This window comes from Lepidochelys kempii, chromosome 1 (assembly GCF_965140265.1).
Source record: "Lepidochelys kempii isolate rLepKem1 chromosome 1, rLepKem1.hap2, whole genome shotgun sequence".
Lineage (NCBI taxonomy): Eukaryota > Metazoa > Chordata > Testudines > Cheloniidae > Lepidochelys > Lepidochelys kempii.
In genome coordinates, this window is record NC_133256.1 from 217,481,135 (window position 1) to 217,503,103 (window position 21,969).

Genomic DNA, 21,969 nt, shown 5'->3' on the forward strand with positions numbered 1-21,969 from the left:
CAATCTATGAGTAAAAACATTGGCCTGCTAAACCCAGGGTTGTGAGTTCAATCCTTGAGGGGGCCATTTAGGGATCTGGGGCAAAAATTGGGGATTGGTCCTGCTTTGAGCAGGGGGTTGGACTAGATGATCTCCTGAGGTCCCTTCCAACCCTGATATTCTATGATTCTAACTAGGTGTGAGAGGCTGAGATCGACTAGTCTTAAAATCTCAAAGGATATAAACACCAGAAATAATCAGTTCAATTCACTAAGCAGTAGGGCTGTCAAACGATTAAAAAAGTTAATCGCGATTAATTGCATGATTAATTGCACTGTTAAACAATAATAGAATACCATTTATTTAAATATTTTTGGATGTTTCCTACATTTTCAAATATATTGATTTCAATTACAACACAGAATACAAAGTGTACAGTGCTCACTTTATATTTATTTTTGATTACAAATATTTGCTCTATAAAAACGAAAATAAACAGTGTTTTTCAATTCACCTAATATAAATACTGTAGTGCAATCTCTTTATCATGAAAGTTGAACTTACAAACATAGAATTATGTACAAAAGAAACCTGCATTCAAAAATAGAACCATGCCAATCAGTCCTACTTCTTGTTCAGCCAATTGCTCAGACAAACAAGTTTGTTGACATTTGCAGGATATAATGCTGCCCTCTTCTTGTTTACAGTGTCACCTGAAGTAAGAACAGGCATTTGCATGGCACTATTGTAGCCGGCATCACAAGATATTTACATGCCAGATGTGCTAAAGATTCATATGTCCCTTCATGATACATCCACCATTCTAGAGGACATGTGTCCATGCTGATGGCGGGTTCCGCTCAATAACAATCCAAAGCAGTGCGGGCCGACGCATGTTCATTTTCATCATCTGAGTCAGATGCCACCAGCAGAAGGTTGATTTTCTTTTTTTGGTTCAGGTTCTGTAGTTTTTGCATCGGAGTGTTGCTCTTTGAAGACTTCTGAAAGCATGCTCCACACCTCATCCGTCTCAGATTTTGGAAGGCACTTCAGATTCTTAAATCTTGGGTTGAGTGCTGTAGCTACCTTTAGAAATTTCACATTGGTATCTTCTTTGCATTTTGTCAAATTCACAGTGAAAGCGTTCTTAAAACGAACAACATGTGCTGGATCATCATCCGAGACTGCTATAACATGAAATATATGGCAGAATGTGGGTAAAACAGAGCAGGAGGCATACTTCCCCAAGGAGTTCAGTCACAAATTTAATTAATGCATTCTTTTTTTAACGAGCATCGTCAGCATGGAAGCATGTCCTCTGGAACGATGGCCAAAGCATGAAGGGGCATATGAATCTTTAGCACCTCTGGCACATAAATATCTTGCTACGCCAGCTACAACAGTGCCATGCGAATGCCTGTTCTCACTTTCAGGTGACGTTGTAATTAAGAAGTGGGCAGCATTATCTCCCATAAATGGAAACAAACTTGTTTCTCTTTGCAATTGTCTGAACAAGAAGTAGGACTGAGTGGACTTGTATGATCTAAAGTTTTACATTGTTTTGTTTTTGAGTGCAGTTATGTAACAAAAAAACCTACATTTGTAAGTTACACTTTCATGATAAAGAAATTGCACTCCAGTACCTGTATGTGGTGAACTGAAAAATTCTATTTCTTTTGGTTTTTACAGTGCAAATATTTGTAATAAAAATAATATAAAGTGAGCACTGTACACTTTGTATTCTGTGTTGTAATTGAAATGGATATATTTGAAAATGTAGAAAAACATCCAAAAATATTTAATACATTTCAATTGGTATTCTATTGTTTAACAGTGTGATTAATCGTGATTAATTGTTTTAAGCATGATTAATTTTTGAGTTAATCGCATGGGTTAACTGCAATTAATCAGTTTGTTTTAAATGTACAGCATATTTTGATAAACTTTTTTCTTATGTTTCCAGTTCATTTAATGTAGTTTTATTCTTTTTTAAATGCTTGTTTGTGTATTTAATTGAATTTTGAATTTCCATCCAAACAGATCTTGACAGAAATGGTATAAAAAATTAATCATCTAGTAAATAAGAAATGCATCATCTGCCATTTTCTAAAATAAAAGAAATGTAAAAATGAAGAATCTGAATAAATGTAAGTTGAGCTATCTAATTGCTTAAATTAATGTGTCTAGCTATAGTTAGATATACTTTATCCTTTTGCTTAGCAAAAAGAAGCACCACATTGTATAATTATGTAATCATTGCAAATAAACTTTTTAATGGTTACCAATAAGAATCAACATTTCTGTAGGAAAATAACTAAAAAGTGCAAATGTAAAACACTATTAACATGGATTAATTAAACTAAGGTTTCCTGTGTGCTGATTTAAATCATCATTAAAACAGGTGATTTAAACCACTTTGATTTAAATCAATCCACCCTGGATAAGGTGGGGAGTGGAGAACCAGAACTGGCTGGGCCAGGTAGATTTGGGACAAGAAAGCAGGGGCAGTGAGGGAGGAGATTTAGCACTGGGTTGAGTTGCCCAGGATGGAGACTGGGACTGGGATGAGGAACCTAAGGAGTGGAGACTGGCTCGGTGAGGAGCTGGGGGTGTGGCGGGAAGGAAGACTAGGATGAGGGGATGGGGAAGACAGGGGAGGCTGGAGGGGATGTGAGAGAAGAGGTCAGGCTTGGGGAAATGAGGCAGTAAGGTCTGTGACCACGAGAGAACATTCCCCTCTAGAACTGGAATAGAACCCAGGATTCCTGAGTCTCAACATTCCTCTGCTATCAGAAAATAGCTGTGAAGTCCAATGGCAAAGTATATGTCTCATCCTTCTCTAGTGCTGTTCCACCTAGAGAATGTCAGCCTTCTACTGATAGCAGTCACTCCGCTAAGGCAAGTGGCAGAGGTCTGCGTGATGGATCTGTGCTCAGGCAGCCTGAATTCTGGCATTTCCTAACTTTTGCGTGCTTGACGTTGCACTCTTAATCATGTTCTTCTAACGTATTTGTGTGTGTCTGAAAGAAAGTAAATATTGGCCAGAGGCTGAAACAAAAAAACAAACAAACAAAAAAAGTCCAAGTGAATATTTCTGATTACAAAGAGATGAGCAAATACTACTGTCTCTAGAGGAAAGCAGTATCAAAATGACTCAAGCAAAACCGAGTAATTAAAGCGATGTCTTACAAGCCAGGAGGTCCCTAGGGGAATCATGCAGTCCCTTTTCAGGACACACGTTGAGGATCTCAGAAGGTGAACCTAGATTCAGCATTCTTATCGGTCAAAGCCACAGTGGAAAGGTGACTTTAGCCAGGTGTTCTTTGGAAAATACAAAGTGGTGAGATAAGTAGGATCGTGTCATGTTGAACGATCAGGAGTCTGTCAGTGGGCAAAGAGCATATAGACATGATCCTCCGGAGCTAGGAGCTTTTGTAATTCCACACTGTGGTCAGGCTGTTCTGGGGAGGGGGAATGGCCTGTTGTATGAAAGAGGTCTTGATATTTATTTAATGTGTACTGAAGGATGCAGAACATTAACTTCACAAAACCTTAATGGCATATTTAAATAGCAACATAGCTGTATGTTGTAACACAACCACAGGGTAAGATAATATACCCTACCAACATTTCACCATCAACAGGGATATTTAAATTCTAATAAAGAAAGAAACCAATTAGTTAAAAAAGAGAGAATGTAATAAATTATTATATAAAAGAGAGAGAGAGAGAGTGTGTGTGTGTATAAATATATATATATATAAAAAAACAGAAAGAGTGACAAAATCCTCTCTCCAATACAGTACTGAGAATCTCAGTGTGGTAAAACTACAACCATTTAGTAGTTCTAAGCAGTTGCTTGTTCGCTGCTCTGTAACAAGCTCTGTATTGTCTCTGTGTGGTGAGGATCTATGGAACGAAACCAGGAAGGCTCCGTGCAATTTGTGCTCAGACAGATGGTCTCCCAAGGCTGTTGGTCACTGGCAGAACTGGCTAAACCTCTGGGGCCCTCCTGCACCTGCTGCTGAAGGGTGTGCAGCTAGCAGCTGTTCCTTTGTAACTGTCACCTTGAACTTCTGACCTGTTTTCTGGGTAGTCCTCCAAATCCTCCCTTGCTGATTGCACACACTTGTCCATGATATGTCCTGCCTCCAGAAGGGGTAGGGGACTCTGATCTGGAAACTGATGATGATCGGTTGAAACTACTCTACCTGGAATGACTTTCTTGAGCATTCATCTTTCATTCCCCTGCAGTTCAGATTATATCACAATCTCAATCAACATCCCTTCTCTTCTCAGGAGTCAGACTTGAGCCCTTAGATAGAAACACAGTGAAGGTGGCCTGCGCTTGATGAGAGCCTCCTACCAAATGGGAACGGTATCAGCTTGGTTAGTTATTAGTGTTCTTTACATAGCCCCATTGCTGTGCATGGCAATTTACAAAAAGAAAAATAAAGAACAAGCGAAGCATCGGCCCTGAAGACTGGCAATCTAAAATCACAGCCAGCTGCAGCACAGTTAACAGAGAAAGGGCCGGATTGTGTCTACAGTTTCACTCCACTGACTTATTGCTCCTCATATCTCAGGGGAGAGTTTCTCCAAAGAGTGTTGTGTAGACATGATCATTTGTTGTTCACAGAACAAGTGGCTTTTCAGAAGCAATGCGAAGGAAGTGGATTGAGGTGGGACTGTACTAGTCAGGAGACTGATCTGAACGTAAAGTGCGGCTTGAAAGAAGGGGCAGGAAGCAAGAAGTAGGAGAAAAAGGTTGTAGGAGAGAAGCTTGGCTGGAGAGCAGGAGGAAATGAGGAGAGAATAAGATCATACTGTCATTTATGTACAGTACTTAGCACAATGGAGCCCTAACCCTTGATTGGGGCCTCTAGGGCTACTGTAGTACAGATAATACATTATCATAGAATCATAGACTAGCAGGGTTGGAAGGGACCTCAGGAGGTCATCTAGTCCAACCCCCTGCTCAAAGCAGGACTGATCCCCAACTAAATCATCCCAGCCAGGGCTTTGTCAAGCCTGACCTTAAAAACTTCTAAGGAAGGAGATTCCACCACCTCCCTAGGTAATGCATTCCAGTTTTTCACCACCCTCCTAGTGAAAAAGTTTTTCCTAATATCCAACCGAAACCTTCCCCACTGCAACTTGAGACCATTACTCCTCATTCTGTCATCTGCTACCACTGAGAACAGTCTAGATCCATCCTCTTTGGAACCCCCTTTCAGGTAGTTGAAAGCAGCTATCAAATCCCCCCTCATTCTTCTCTTCTGCAGACTAAACAATCCCAGTTCCCTCAGCCTCTCCTCATAACTCATGTGTTCCAGTCCCCTAATCATTTTTGTTGCCCTCCACTGGATGTTTTCCAATTTTTCCCCCTCCTTCTTGTAGTGTGAGGCCCAAAACTGGACACAGTACTCCAGATGAGGCCTCACCAATGTCGAATAGAGGGGAATGATCACGTCCCCCGATCTTCTGTCAATGCCCCTACTTATACATCCCAAAATGCCATCGGCCTTCTTAGCAACAAGGGCACACTGTTGACTCATATCCAGTTTCTTGTCCACTGTAACCCCTAGGTCCTTTTCTGCAGAACTCCTGCCAAGCCATTTGGTCCCTAGTCTGTAGCGGTGCATGGGACTCTTCCATCCTAAGTGCAGGACTCTGCACTTGTCCTTGTTGAACCTCATCAGATTTCTTTTGGCCCAATCCTCTAATTTGTCTAGGTCCCTCTGTATCCTATCCCTACCCTCCAGCGTATCTACCTCTCCTCCCAGTTTAGTGTCATCTGCAAACTTGCTGAGGGTGCAATCCACACCATCGTCCAGATCATTAATGAAGATATTGAACAAAACCGGTCCCAGGACCGACCCTTGGGGCACTCCACTTGATACCGGCTGCCAACTAGACATGGAGCCATTGATCGCTACCCGTTGAGCCTGACAATCTAGCCAGCTTTCTATCCACCTTATCGTCCATTCATCCAGCCCATACTCCTTTAACTTACTGGCAAGAATACTGTGGGAGACTGTGTCAAAAGCTTTGCTAAAGTCAAGGAACAACATGTCCACTGCTTTCTCCTCATCCACAGAGCCAGTTATCTCATCATAGAAGGCAATTACATTAGTCAGGCATGACTTGCCCTTGGTGAATCCATGCTGACTGTTCCTGATCGCTTTCCTCTCCTCTAAATGCTTCAGAATTGATTCCTTGAAGACCTGCTCCATGATTTTTCCAGGAACTGAGGTGAGGCTGACTGGCCTGTAGTTCCCAGGATCCTCCTCCTTCCCTTTTTTAAAGATGGGCACTACATTTGCCTTTTCCCAGTTGTCCGGGACCTCCCCCAATCACTATGAGTTTTCAAAGATAATGGCCAATGGCTCTGCAATCACATCCGCCAACTTCTTTAGCACTCTGGGATGCAGTGCATCCGGCCCCATGGACTTGTGCTCGTCCAGCTTTTCTAAATAGTCCCGAACCACTTGTTTCTTCACAGAGGGCTGGTAACCTCCTCCCCATGCTGTGCTGCCCAGTGCAGCAGTCTGGGAGCTGACCTTGTTCGTGAAGACAGAGGCAAAAAAAGCATTGAGTACATTAGCTTTTTCCACATCCTCTGTCACCAGGTTGCCTCCCTCATTCAGTAAGGGGCCCACACTTTCCTTGACTTTCTTCTTGTTGCTAACATACCTGAAGAAACCCTTCTTGTTACTCTTAACATCTCTTGCTAGCTGCAATTCCAGGTGTGATTTGGCCTTCCTGATTTCAGTCCTGCATGCCCGAGCAATATTTTTATACTCTTCCCTGGTCATTTGTCCAATCTTCCACTTCTTGTAAGCTTCTTTTTTGTGTTTAAGATCAGCAAGGATTTCACTGTTAACCCAACCTGGTCACCTGCCATATTTACTATTCTTTCTACAAAGGTAGAAGGATAGGTAGAAGGATAGGTAAGGATAATGATCTTACATTACAGATGTAGCATCTCCCAGCTAGAAAGAACGCATACATAATCTGAGATCCTTCTAGCTGAGAGATACTAACTAAATCCACTAACAGTTCCCAACCGGTTTGTCCCAGTGTGACTTTAGGAGATCTCAGAACAATCTTTGCGCTGCCCTGCAGTTTCAGAATGCTCTGGCTACAGATTTCCATGTGAGTTTGTTTGAGTGCTTTGTTGGGTGGGTTTATCTTGCAGTACTATGGTCTGAGGTATAGGGACAGTATGCAGCAGATATGGGCATCCCACTCATTCGCTGAAGATGAGATTGCACTTGGTGGGAAGGGTGGTGTAGAGCCATATTGCCTGGAGCTCCCCAGTGAATGGAGGAATAAGTAGACTTCTATAGTCCTTTAAAGAGTGCATCATGGTCCTGTGTGTAGGGGGTAGAGCAATGGTCCTGCCCCCAGTCCATCTTCCCTGTAATACATACTGTACCGTGGAGGAATAATTAGGGAGTAGTAGATGCAGTCCAGTTCTGCCTAGCCTTTAGGTGAGCTGTGCAAGCAGAGGAAGATCCTAACTCACTCCCCTCCCACTGTGCATCTCTGTGAGGGCTAGTCAGAGTCTAAACCTTAGGATCAGCTCTAAGCCAGCATCATGCACTGCCTGGGGTTAGTGAGAAACTCCCGCTATTTGCAGGTTATTCCAACCCTGTCCATTAGGGGGTTTCTTGCACCTTCCTCTGAAGCATTTGGTGCTGGCCACCATCTGAGACCAGTGGTCTGATCTAGTATGGCACTTCCTGGATTACTAGCAATGTGTCTCAGGTTGATGTGGAAGAAGGAGGGGAATAAATATAGACCTTTCTAAGAGTAGCCCTTTTACAGAGGCAAGTGTGGCCCATTGTATAGATCATTAGACTGAGACTTGGGAGACCTGAGTTCTATCTCCCACCCTATCGCTGACTTGTCCTGTGACCTCAGGCAAGTCACTTTAACCACCCTTAGCCTCAGTTTCCCAAATGGGGATAAGTTATACTTATCCTCCTTTGTAAAGCAGTTTGAGATCTGCAGATTAAAAGTGCTGTGTAAGTGCTAAGTATTCTTTCTGAAGATATGTGTCAAAACCTCTCTCTAGTGAGATGGCCTTGGCCCAGTATAACTTGAATGTCCTGCCTCATGAATATCACCTACTCTTCTATGCCATTTCAGAGAAGTAAGGAGCACAGATCAGAGCCACAGACTTTGCACGAGCAAGAGATGAAAGCAAGTTGGTAGCGATAGTACTGAAGGTGCAGGTGACACTGATCTCCCATTTGCTGAGTTACATACCCTACAGCAAAACCAGTGGGTCAGAGAATTTTTAAAGAAGTACCTGAGCAGCTTGCTGTGTTGATTGTTGGCTTCAAAACATTATTGCTAGGATTGAATGAACATAGGGACTCAGATCTTCTCTTATCCCAGGAGTGGTGAGCCCTTCCTGAGGAGGGTTAGAGCTCATTAGAGCCATGCAAGGGAGCAACCCAGGAGTGAATGATCACAAAGATGGAATTCTGTTCTCAGAGCCGAATATAAAATTCCTGGTGGTCCAGTACATGTGTTTATGCCAAAGGGGCTTATCCCCAATTAGTTAGTGCTGTGCTGGTGGCATTCTTTGATGCCCTGCAGGGATCAGAGTGAGGTTTCTGGGACTGATTTGGCCAGGGGCCAAGTATTTACAGTAAGGCCCAATAAAATGCAATGTGTTTTTCTATGGTGTGTCTCATACACAATGATCCCAGGATGGTGATCATAATGGTGATTTAATTAATAAGCAAGGACAATGTGCTTGTCACTGTAGGTGGCACAAAATAAAAACAGTCTTTTCCTCTGCAGAGCTCAATTTAATAGCAGTATACCACGTAGTTTTCTTGACTTGCACATACAAGTAGTTTGTGTGTACAGTAGTGCAGTAAGTTGTATCCTAGGTGACTGGGATTTCCTTGAATTAAATCATTAAGACTTGAGATTGGTGTATAGAACCATCATATATATTGAATACCTTTGCACTTCATAGTTCTCCGCATAGTACTGACTAAATTCCTAGATGATGTCCCACTATGTATTGGGCTCAGTGTGAAACCATGTGTGGATTCCAACTTCTCTTTGATTGTTCCACGGCTTTGTTACGGGGGGGATCCCCCTGGGACACCATAAATGCCTGCATAGCATGGAGTAGGCCATGGAGGATATTGGGGAACTAAAGCCAAATTTCAGGGTTGACGATTGAGGCTGGGAAAAGTGGGATGCTAAAGCTGTGGTGTTTATTTCTTTTATCGGCGAGAGGAGGAGGAGACACGGGCCAGGGAGGAGAAATAGTTCCTGAGATGAGACTCGGGGAAAGCTGAGGAACCAGTTTGGCATAAAGAGACAAGGAAACTTTGCCACATCACGGTAAGGGCATCATGTGGGAAGGATCTAACAGCATAGAGAAGGGGTTGGTGAAGAGAAAGAGTGGAGCCCAAACTAAGAAGTAATGGCAATGGGAGGGGAGATAACGTGAGGGACCTTGGAGACTAGGAAGTAGATTTTGTGCTAGATGCTGAAATGAGCAGCAAAGACCTCTGAGGACAGGAGTGCTATGTTCCTGCTTTTGGGTGGGAGAAGGAGCCAAGGAGGTGCATTTTGAACAGTCAAGTTTGCATACAGGGCTGGGGGAAACCATGGAGGAAGGAACTACTCTAGCCAAGACAGTAGACTTAGGGATGAATAAGTGCTTTAGCAGAAGAGCTGCCACAGACACAATCTTGACAGAGACCGAAGTTGGAAGGGATGGGTAGATTTATGGAACTGGGCTGTGTAGAAAGCAAAGTGGCAATCTGGGGTTCGGTCAGAGTAATGAACCCTACTGTACAATGGCAGCTCTGAGCAACTATAAAGCTGTCCCCCACTTGTGGTTGGAAGAGAGACTACAGGGCTGTCTATGTATAGGTAGGTTTCAGAGTAGCAGCCGTGTTAGTCTGTATTCGCAAAAAGAACAGGAGGACTAGTGGCACCTTAGAGAGTAACCAATTTATTTGAGCATAAGTTTTCGTGAGCTACAGCTCACTTCATCGGATGCATCGATGAAGTGAGCTGTAGCTCACAAAAGCTTATGCTCAAATAAATTGGTTAGTCTCTAAGGTGCCACTAGTCCTCCTTTTCTTTTTATGTATATGTAGCCAAGTCATGTGGCGCCTGAGGGCCAAGGCATGTACAGTAAAAGAAACACCAAGCTGTACTGAGGTGAGGACATACAGTAGCTATGTAATTAAGTTTCACCTCCTCCTAAGGGAGTGTGTGGCTGTGAATTTAGCACTGAAGGGAGGAACAATACAGATTTTTGTGAAGTCTGAAAGAAGCTGGATGTGTGTGAATTTTGACCTCATTAATTTAGTGTTTAGAGACTCAGACTCTGCTGGAGAAAAGCCAATTAGGAGACCTGAGGGTGTGACTACTGCAATTAGACATCTGCGACTGGCCCATACCAGCTGATGAGGGGCTTGTACAGCTCAGGCTAAAGGGCTGTTTAATTGCGATGTAAACATTGAGGCTCAGGCTGCAGCCCAAGCTCTGGGACCCTCCCACCACGCAGGGTGCTAGAGCCCAGGCTCCCGCTGGAGCCCAAACGTCTACACTGCAGTTAAACAGTCCAGTAGCTGGAGCCCTGCGCACCCGAGTCAGCTGGCATGGGCCAGCCTCGGGTGTCTAATTGCAGTGTAGACGTGCCCTGAGCGTGGGGAAATGTTAGAGCTGAATCAAGGCAGAGGTATCTGTAACAGGGTTTTGGTAGGAGTGGGACATGTCTGTGGTGGAATTTTCACTGAGGCTGAGGGTGCTCTTAGTGAGGACATCAGTGCTGTGCGTGTTGAGCTGATGGAAGTTCTGTAAAAAGTAGGAGCTAGTGGGGTGAAATAGGCAGAAAGGCTGACTCAGGGAAGGGGTTAGAGAGCCATCTGTATAGGAAAGTGATATGCAAGGTTAAATTCGGAATGGGGGAAGGCCAGTGGGGAATAGCTAGAGGAGAAGAGAGATGAGGCCAAGGGCTAAAACTTTAGTGGAGAAGTTCCAACCAGACAAAGGGGAGTTATGGGGTGAAAACAGAAAAGCAAGGATGCACTGGATCTTGGTGGGTAATATCAAGCAGTCAGGAGGGCGGGAGCCAGGGCCAGAGGAGAGAGCAAGACCACTGACTATTCAGAAAGGGCAGTTTCAGTAGTCTGGAAGGAGAAGAAGCTGGACTGGAAGCAGTAAAGGAGACTGTGCTGGGAGATAAGAGGAGGAGAAGACTTTTCCCAGGACTTTGGTAGGAAATGGAAGGTGGGACAGTAGCCAATGAGCGGGAGAGAGCCTAAGGATGATGGCAGTGAACTTAGTATCAGGGAAGATATCAGCGAGTGGTTAATTGTTGCAGTGATCTTGCTGGGGAGGAAGGACTATGCGGTAGATAGACAAGGTGAGTTGGTCTAGGATTGGCATATGAGGCACTGTTTTTAAAAAGATGATGCCCAAGAAGGCATCTACTATAATGGGAAGGAAAGAGGAAAGGAATGAGTGGGATGAAAAAAGAGGAAGGCAGGGAAGCAGACCTGAGGCAGTAGCTTTGACAGTGATGATTTAGCTTCCCCATGTTCGAATTTTATCTAGGCCATGGCCTGACAGAACCTGGGACTAACTCAGTATTTAGTTTTGTTTCGCGCTTATAGCGCATTGAAAGGCGCAGGTGTTGTACTGCATGTCTGTAACTTCCTAGTGGCTTGATTTATTTGTGGCAGTCAGTTTCCAGTGTGTGCAATTCTTGGAGGAGATGTTTCTGTGTTTTGTAATCAACAGTTAAGTAAATAAATATGAAGTCCAGAAAACTGTGACATCCCATTAACCATTCATTAAAATTATACCACCAGATTGAAAAGATGGGGCAGATAATTTCCCTACGTCTGATTTACTTAACCCCTTTTGGGATACTGCTAGATCATCACTGTCAGAGATGGCTTACCCATGCTGCTCATCAAAGTAAGTCCCAATGCAAATATTCTTTTCTTGCCTTTGGAATGGACCAGATTGCACCAAGTAGCAGGTATTTTTACCATTTCACAGTAGTGACTATCTGCAGAGACCACTGTTCACTCCTACCCAGTACAGAATAGACTCTCTGGTCCCCCATTTTCTCCTTTCTGTGAGCACGTGCTCTCTGATACACAGGATTTATCCCGGGCTAGTGGAGAAAATTTCTATGAGAGTGCCTTGTACAAGCAATATTTTGTCACTGGAAGACAGCAAAGAATAGCTGAGAAATTGGATTGGGACATATTTCTCATGGCTTAGGGGCCTCCTTTGACTTCTTCTGCAATGATGACTTCTTCATCTGTGAAATGAGCACAGTTAGGAATGGGGAATTACAGATGCTTTGTGCTTCTCTTAGGAAAACCTTGGTGGAATTTACTGAATCCAAGTAGCTGCAATCTGGAGTGAGATGGGAGGAGAGACAGATCTAATGCTGCTACAGGGATAGAGGTCTAATACAAAAGCAGAAGGCAAACCTGCTTCAGATGCACAGGGCTGTAAAGAGAACAACAAGCAGAGCAAGAACCTGAGAGAGACTCTTTCTTGCACTCTCTGTTTTTTCATCCCATGCCTCCAAGGGGAAGGCTTCAGGGAGGATAAAGGGCTTTCTGGCAGTGGGCTGCAGTTGGTATGTTGGCTAGAGCTTCATGAAATCCAATGCGCAGTTCAGACAGAGGAGACACAACTGTTGGTAGGTTCCCGTGACTGTGGCAGGCCTCAACGGGAGTTATTCTAAGAACACAACATGCGATCAGATTACTGAGCTCTAAAAAATGAGCCATCTGACAGTGTGCGACAGCTCCCTGCCCATTCCAGCCAAGTGAAGACAGGGCATGAGGCTTTGAATATCCTGCAGCCAGGTTTGTAATGGAAACAAACCGCCCTTCCTAGACAGTGAACCCACAAACTTCTAGAAATCCCTCACATGCGCACCTCTGGCTTTTAACAGGGGAAACAACAAATCTTTAGAATTGGCTTCTCCTGGGGTTATGACCTTGTGTTCTTTTAATATGTTCCCATTAGGGATGTTCTCAGGTTTAGCACCCTCCATAATTCTGTCTGTCCCTAGGTTGCTAATATCTTTGCAGGGTTACCTGCATTTGCTGCTGGAGCCTTTAGCAAGTAATGCACCCTGCTGCCTTTCTGTCTCCTGGCTTCAGAAAGAGGAAGGTGCAATGGGGTAATGAGAGATGAGAAATGGAAAGCAAAGCATGGAAGCTGGAAAAGAGGGTGACTGTGATTGGATACAAAAGAGCTAAATCCTGCACCTGCGACTTGACTGACTGTAATGGAATTGCATAGGGTCTACATCAGTGCAGAGTTTGCCCTGGTTTGTCAGTGGTGGTCTCGGTGATATCTGTGAGGGGATTGGGCTCACTTTATGTAACCCACGGACTTGAATGGAGTCACACCATAGATACATTTGCCCCATAAAGTTTATTTTCATTAGTCTGTGATTGTCTGAAATTCTACTTGTAAAATTCTCACTGGGTCAGTTCTCCCTTCCTCTCTCTTTCACACCCCATTCCTCCTCCTCTGCAGCCCACCCCCTCTGTGGACATACACATTCCCTCACACTTCATTAGAGACAAACAGGTTCTGGGGAGCTCACTTTGTTCTGTCTAGCTTCCATTGTTCACCATTGTCAGATTGTCTTTCTCCAGCTCTGGGCCACGCCAGCATTCTGGAAGTAGCACCCCCTACCCTGGCATTGCTCGGTAAATGCCAGTCTGCGAGGCTACCGGCCTGAGTCAGCCAGATGGAGGCTTTGAAAAGCCATAAATATTGTTCTTGGCACTAGAGAAAGGTCGGTTATCAGGCTGATGTTGACCTCTCACTAGCAATTGGTCTCAGCTTCGCAGAAATGGCTATGCTGGTTGAAAAACAGCCAGGTGGTAGGTAGTCTGACAGCATCTGCTCCCATCTAACCCTCTCCTGGGCCTGTCACTGCACTAGCTGGCACTGTGAGAATCGGAGAAGTCAGCAGCACTATACTGGGCATCAAATAATTCCATCTTTGTGCGTAGCAGAGCAGGGAAAACTGGAAAATCCATGTGGCTAAGAGCCTGCTCCTGCTCCCAGTGAGAACAAGGGGAGCCTCTCTAACAATATGAGCAGGGAACGGATTGAGACTTAGGTGGACAGAGTGCTGGAGACAGCCATGTCTGTGCTTCGTTACATTTCATGAACATAACGTAAACCATCCTGTGGCTGCAGCTCCCTCTGTCAACATCAACTAAAAGTGACATGGAAGAGACACCAAAAAAGGTGTTTGTGCCCTTTGTTGTGGCTTTAGAATTTATAAAGTTTGGATTTTTAAAAAATTTTATTATTAAAAAAAAATTCTTCATGTTTTTACTTTAGAAATGTCAAGATTAAGTGTGGTCCTCCCATGGTTCTGCTGGAGGTCTCCTTGAAGGACTCAGGGACCTAGAGTGAGAGCTTTCTCAACCCTTCATGGAAGGGCCCGGGTATTGAATTTCTGAGAGAGATAGAGCTTTTCTCCAAATTGAAAAGGAGGACTTGTGGCACCTTAGAGACTAACCAATTTATTTGAGCATGAGCTTTCGTGAGCTACAGCTCACTTCATCGGATGCATACTGTGGAAACTGCAGCAGACTTTATATACACACTTGTTTTATGATCTCTCTGTGTGTATATAAAGTCTGCTGCAGTTTCCACGGTATGCATCCGATGAAGTGAGCTGTAGCTCACGAAAGCTCATGCTCAAATAAATTGGTTAGTCTCTAAGGTGCCACAAGTACTCCTTTTCTTTTTGTGAATACAGACTAACACGGCTGTTACTCTTTCTCCAAATTGTTTATCCACATGTTTGAGTTAAGCAGGTGTTTAAAAAAACCCAAACCAAATAACCCCTCTCTCCAGAGAGCTTTAAACCACCCAAATAAAATATCTCTTCCCCTCTCAATGATCATTGTTTTGATATTTGTGATGTTCTAATCCCACTTTTCCAAGCATTCATGCAGCCTTCCATGGAAAACAAGGCAGACAGGACCTGAATTTTTAAGGTTCAATAAAAAAAAGAGCAAGAAGAAAACCCCTCAGAACTTTATTGGTCACAACCAGCCATTAAAAGGACACAAACCTGGAACTTTTAGAGATCATTGTAAATTGCACACAGGCAATATGGGGAATAGAATTTTCAGTCCAGACTTCTTCTCTTTTAACACTGGCCTCTGCAACATGAACTAAATGAGAACATTCCTGACCTAGGGGTTAGCATTAGGGCTTATCGCCTCCCTGCAGGCCGCTATAGATAGAAACGTCCAGGCTACATCTTCTTGCTGAGATCATGTCTCTCTAAACTTTGGTTTGAATTATTTCCTTGTTCCAGGCCGAAATGAGCTGATTGCCCGCTATATTAAACTGAGAACAGGGAAAACGCGCACAAGGAAACAGGTAGGTGTGAAGTTGACTGTGTGACACTGGCTGCTCTGTTTGTGTCCCGAGGGATGGAGAGGGCTTGTGTGAACTAATGGCCTCTCTGCTGGCTGCAGTTAGTCTCTGCCTTTTGGAAAGAGATCATCACCGTCTGCTGGGTAATGAGAGCTGTGAGTTCAGTCAGTCTGAGTGTCTTCAGATGGGACTGTAGCATTACCACACAGGGACACAGGAAATTTCCTGCAGTGGCGCGTTCGGAGAGAGATTAATTGTTACGCTCTCGGGTTAGTGAGAAAGGTGAGGCCGGGGTAGTCAGTAGGCAGACCCCGGGCCAAATCTGGACCACCAGAAGCTTTTTAACAGTCTGTGGAATCTTTTTATTTGCTTATTATTATTATAGTTATTTTTGTATGATTTTCCTCTGGAGTTTGGGCCTCCAAGAAATGCCTTGACCAAGACATTTGGACCTTGACAAAAAATAATTGATTACCCCTGGTCTTGGTGTATGGTGCCTTCTCCCGCTCCTTGTCAGTTAATGGAAGTTGTTACCATCTGATGGGTTACATGTATGAATGAGTTCGCAGTCTCAGTCCCGTTCTCTGTAGACAAGAGTCCCATCACCGTAATTGGTCCTCTTTTGGGCCATCTCACTCGAAAGGCCAAAGAATGCGTAGCCCTAGGAACAGAACTCCTACAGATGGTCCTTCCAGGTCAGGGATTAAAACACAGGGGTTTGGGCTGTTCAGAATAATGTGCCATTGCTGGAGACACACATAGGACTTCAGGTCTCCAGACCTTTCGGTCGAGAACCTTTCAGGCACACACGAGTTCAGAGTTAGCATTAGCTTCTCTCTTAACCCCACTGCTTGATAAAGAAGCTGGGCAGAGTCTCAGCCCTCATTTCTCTCAGCTTTATGGTGATGGTCGTGTGCCTGTTATCGGTATTTACTGATTTTTCCCAGAACCATTCCCAGGTTTTTGAAAAAGCCAGTTTTGTGGTTTTATTGACTTTTCACCCAAAATTTGGCTGTTTTGGGACCCGGGGATTTTTTTGCAGGGGAAGAAGACAAGGCCATGCTGAAGGGCTGGGGTCAGCAGAAGGCTCTCCCTGGCAGAGGAGATCAGTATTCATAGCTTGCAGTCTGCCAGTCCTCTCCTGATCCCAGCCTTTAGCACAGCCCCAGTGCATAGAGCCCCATCAGCTGCCTCTGCTAGACAGAGCCCCCTGCTGACCCTGGCCCTTCAGTGCATTCCCATCAGCTTCCTCTGCACAGTGGGGCAGCGAGACAGGCAGGGAGCCAGGTCCCAGCAGCGAGACTGCCCTACTGCTGCTGGGAGTGGAAGGCTTCTGCAATTTCTACATGGTGAGTGTCCCTGCCCCCCATCCCCTCTGAGTACTGGGCACCCCTCCTGCCCTCCGCCTACTGCCCCTTGTTTATGGTTTTCACTGGTTTTTAAATAAAGCCCAATGATCCCAGGAAATAAAAATAAAAATGGCAAATGAAGGGCCTTCGGCATAGCCCAAGGTGGGAGGAGGGAAAGTCAGGTGAGTCAAAGGAATTTATAAAGGCTGGAGAGGAGGGATTTAGGTAAGAACTCACTTTGGGAAGTGTCCCGTCTACCTGGACGAGGCCATAATGTGGTACCATAAAGAGAGAGGTCTGTGACATGTAAGCAGCCTCCTTAAGCCCTTTAGGAGAAGGGCTGTGATTTCACAGGGCCCTTTGGGTCAGTGGAGACCTCTGATTTGACACCTATTCTTAGCCCCTGCAGCCTGATCAGATTGGGCTTGTTTGCGCTTGGAAGAAAGTCTTTCTTACTGCAACCTCTCTTTAAAAAATATAAAAGAAAAGAAGAAACTAAAAGGATCACTAATTCCCCATCGCACAGACGTCATGGGCTTCTGTTCAGTACTGCTGGCAACTCCCAAGATGTCCCCTTGAATGAGGATGGCAATTGTTTTTCAATGCAGGTGTCCAGTCACATCCAGGTGCTGGCGCGTCGGAAAGCCCGGGAGATCCAAGCCAAGCTAAAGGTATGCTGGGCATCCTTAACCATAACGCACACACACCAGCCAATCCCTCCTAATAGCCTTGTTGGGGGGAGATCAGCAGCTAAACTGTTGTAAGCCAGGGAGGAAGAGGCACTTCCCAGGAAGTGCTGAGCTAACACTTGCATTGTTATGGCTCTGTGGTGCTGGAAGCGATTTCTATTTAAAGAATGAAGAAACAATGACTTTCATTTCTGTGGGGCCGATTTACCTCTGGTGTATGCTGCCATAGTGCACATCACTGGGTTCACAGTGGCAGAACATATATGGGGGTGGGATAGAGGTTGTGGTGGTATAAAGTGGCCACAACCTCCCTTCCTTGTGCTGCCAGGGTTTGTAGTAGGGTTAGAACAAGCCGTGGGAATGTGGTGACTCACCGCTTCTCCTGGTGGCAATCCCGTGGAGCTGCCTGGACAAACTAAAGCTACCCTCTGCTGGCATAACCGTGAGGGGACTATGGTGATGGCAACCAGTACCTCCTCCGGGGATGCGCTTCTGCTGGGGAGGGACGTCCCTTGCAAATTGTGACTCCCTGTACCAGCTGAGGTGACTCTGAACCTGTGTCTAACACAGGTCTGGGGTGAAGAGTGTAATTTAGGACTAAGCTGTTTAGAAGCTGTAGGTGACTTCTGGGCTGTATTAACAGAACTGTTGTATGTCAGACCCAGGAGGTACTTGTCCCACTGTACTCGGCACTGGTGAGGCCTCAGCTGAAGTGCTGTGCCCAGTTCTGGCACCGCACTGTAGGAAAGATGTGGACAAACTAGAGAGAGTCCAGAGGAAAGCAATAAAAATTATAAAAGATTTAGAAAACATGACCAGTGAGTAGGCTTGGAAGGATTACATTTTTATCAGTAAATGGTGGTAAACATCCGTTTCACTGTATGCACGCAAATCGACAAAAACTATTTTGATCAGTAATAACTGAAAGGTACATCTAGGCAAAGGAAGAGAAATGCTGCTTGAGAAGGTATCAGAGTTTGATTTAAGGATATTTACCTTGTATATTTTGATGTGATGTTGACAATTTGTGTTTTAATGGTTATAAAGCTTGAACTTTTTCATTCTGAATGTCTACTGTAATTAAATAATTATTGCCTCGCCCCACTATAGAATTTCCCACAACTTTGAAAATTTAACTAAATAAAAATAAAAAACCCTTAAAACCCCATAATTTTTGCAACTGAGAAAATTTAAATACGTAAAAGTAAAAAATGCTTAAAAATAAACATTAATATTATCTATCAACATTATAAAAAAAATCAAATTCTACCAAGCTTGCCTAAAAGGAAAGGTTAAAAAAACCTGGGTATGTTTAGTCTTGAGAGGAAGACTGTGGGGGGGGACCCGATAACACTTTTCAAATATGTTAAGGGCTGTTATAAAGAGGATGGTGATCAATTTTTCTCCATGTCCACTGAAGGTAGGGCAAGTAGTAATGGGCTTAATCTGCAGCAAGGGAGAGTTGGGCTAGATATTAGGAAAAGGCTTGTTACCGTAAAGATATTAAACATTGGGAGAGGTTATTAAGGGAGGTTGTGGAATCCCCGTCATAGGAGGTTTTTAATTATAGGTTAGACAAACACTTGTCAGGGATGGTCTAGCTATCCTTGGTCCTGCCTCAGTGGAGGAGGCTGGAGTCGATGACTTCTCGAGGTCCCTTTCAGCCTTCCATTTCTATGACTCCTCAGTGTTCATCGTCAGGAGCTGACTCTCTGTAAATGAACCAGCTGGACTCAGTCCCGATCAGTGCTGAACTGCATGTGTCTGCGTTTTGATCCCCAGCTACCACACTTTCCACCCCTCCCTCAGTTTCTTTGTACAACTCTGTGATAGTTCCGTGATTAGCCAGTCCTGTTTCCAGCTGCTTTGAGAAGGGAAAGAAGTTACAAATTACAGCTGCCCAATTCAAAGCAGCTAGGTATGGCTGTCTGGGCTGGAAGCCTGTGGTGCCAGTAAGTGATCTATTCAGGTGGAGACTGGCTTGAGAGAGGAAGTGCGAGTAGGAAACAACTGCCCACCATGTGAAAAGATTTACTGCTGCTTGTATCTGTAACCTTGATTCTGTTCCTGGCGTGTCACAGCCCTGGGATTTGGCGTGATTGGAAATGAGCCAGCTGAGCCTGCTTCCACTTAATGCCTGGGGGCAAGGAGACTTCATTCTCAGGGAATGAAGGTGTCTTGGGGAGCTCCATTTCTAGCTTCCTTTTACATTGCTTTGGGCCATGCTGTGAGCTCTGCTCACATGCCTGCAGTGAACCATTTCCCAGCACCAGTCAGTTCCTTTCTGACCTGCAGAGGCAAGTCTGCCACGCTCTCGTTCAACTTACTTACTTCCTTCACTTCCCCCACTCATCTTTGTAGAGCTAGGAGATGCAATCAGAGAGGTTACTGCCCTTCTCCCAAGTTCCTGCTGGCAGCTGTGTGCTCTCCTGCTGCTGGTTCCCCTTCCATATCAAATACACATTTCATGTTTATACCCTGGAGAGCAGACCTGCCACGTTCTGATTTATTGGGCAATTAGTATAGTGCTATTTCCACAGCACACACAAGAGTGTATTCTGCAGCTGTCCACTGTGCCCGTAACAGGCTTTTGCACCATGTTCAAGATGAATTTAACAAAAATGGGATAAAGCTTGAGGAAAAATACTTCCCCAGGAGACAGCAATTTTCTATGTCCTAATTGGCTAAAATATCTGTCACCTGCACTAAGGCCAGACTGAAAAATGATCTGCAACGAAAAACTAACCTATTATTGTGTCCTTATTTCTTTCATTACAAAGTATAAGAAGGGCTTGGGGGGCTGGGGGAGGGGAGTGGAGGACATTTTTGTTCTTGCTTTAGCGATATGAGGAATATCAAGTCTGCTTTCCCCTATTTTTGCTGGAAGTCTAGAGAAATTGATTCCGAGCTTTCTCGTCCCTTAGCTGAAGGGGAAGGGATCAGTGTTGATTCGTTAACAAAGACAAGTTTGCTCCCAACTCTTTGTCAGGCATTTGAATTAACAAAATTCAAACGGGGAAAAAAGTTTTAAATTGAAACTCCCTTCTGCTCTCAGTTGCCCACATTTCACTTCTTAAATGATGGTGTGTTATTATTCCACAAGTTCGCTGTCTTTCCTTTATATCTTCCACATAAAGCGGAGTAGATTACAGTTGAATTTCAAATGTAAAAAGCAAACAGAAAAAAAAGCCTCAGCGGCAATTTGGAAAGTCTTTTTACATCATCAAGAAGCAAAAATGGATATAACCCTTTTCTTTAAAATTTAGCAGGTCATCTTTAAAATATTTTCCTAAAGCCTTATTTAAATAGGACTCTGCAGAAGCTTCCCCTGGCTTTTGAACATTTGTAGGCTTTCTCAGCAGTTAAAAATATTTCCCTTCCACATACTGAGTGATACCAACACAGAGATACCAGCTGGTTCTGCTGAGGCTCCATGGAAAACACTATAGCTGGAGACCATTCCCTCTGTAGAGGCTCATTTATTTTCAGTTTTTTTACTTCCTCTGATTTTTTTAATTATTAGCATTCAGGGAGTTTTGAGGGAAGAGGAGGTTGGGAAAAGGAATGGAGACCCTAGGGAGAGTATTTATTTTAGGTACTAAAGCCAGCTGCTCTGACTCTGAATACACACAAGGAGCAGAGCTGCTGAGGAAGGAGGTGCCACTTTTCTTCACTTGTAAGAGGTCACCTATTCCGGTTGCTTATGAAAATCATCATCCCACCGATGATGTCACAATTATGATGTCACAGACAGAAGAGAGTCTGAAAGGTAGAGACTGGCTCTGGCTGTAGAAGCGAACGGGGGTGAGGGCGGGGATCGTGGCCCTGCCTGCTGCCGATGCTCCCTAGCTGGGAAGAGGACTGCTTTTAGGAAGAGCCTTGAGGTCCCTGCTCCACATATTAAACCTCCTAGTGACTTCATAGTGTCGTTACCCACAAGCATAAATGCCCAACTAAGGCCTTGTTTGCGCTTGTGGTGGCATGTAGGGAATGTGCCGCGTGACAGGGTCAGGCCAGATGGCTACAGGAGAGCAATAGAAGGCAGATATATTAGCCCCAGGTTAAGTAGGTCCCTTTTCCCTGGGTAAGGTAACAGAGAAGGTTCCAGAACAATCAGGAACTTTCTGGAAACAATTAAGGCAGACAGGCTGATTAGAACACCTGCAGCCAATCAAGAAGCTGCTAAAATCAATTAAGGCAGGCTAATCTGGGCACCTGGGTTTTAAAAAGGAGCTCACTTCAGTTTGTGGTGTGCGTGTGAGGAGCTGGGAGGAAGAGGTGCAAGAAGCTGAGAATGAGAAGGCGTACTACTGGAAGACTGAGAAATACAAGCATTATCAGACATCAGGAGGAAGGTCCTGTGGTGAGAATAAAGAAAGTTTAGGGAGGAGGCCATGGGGAAGTAGCCCAGGGAGTTGTAGCTGTCACGCAGCTGTTACAGGAGCTACTGTAGACAACTGCAATCTACAAGGCCCTGGGCTGGAACCCGGAGTAGAGGGCGGGCCCAG

At 44.5% G+C, this 21,969-nt stretch overlaps 1 protein-coding gene across 6 annotated transcripts in view; it reads left to right on the top strand.

Moving 5' to 3' along the window:
* Positions 1–21,969, top strand: part of TEAD4 (TEA domain transcription factor 4) — a 58,892-nt gene that overhangs the window by 10,583 nt on the left and 26,340 nt on the right. For 3 of the 6 annotated variants that reach the window (XM_073314138.1, XM_073314158.1, XM_073314109.1), the window contains exons 2-6: positions 2,020–2,126; positions 9,250–9,357; positions 11,847–11,955; positions 15,362–15,426; positions 17,381–17,443. In XM_073314138.1, the coding sequence (XP_073170239.1) occupies positions 11,856–11,955; positions 15,362–15,426; positions 17,381–17,443 (228 nt within the window). In that variant the 5' untranslated portion in view covers positions 2,020–2,126; positions 9,250–9,357; positions 11,847–11,855. The remainder of the gene's footprint in view (positions 1–2,019; positions 2,127–9,249; positions 9,358–11,846; positions 11,956–15,361; positions 15,427–17,380; positions 17,444–21,969) is intronic. The other 3 variants (XM_073314119.1, XM_073314128.1, XM_073314147.1) reach the window with 3 other exon arrangements.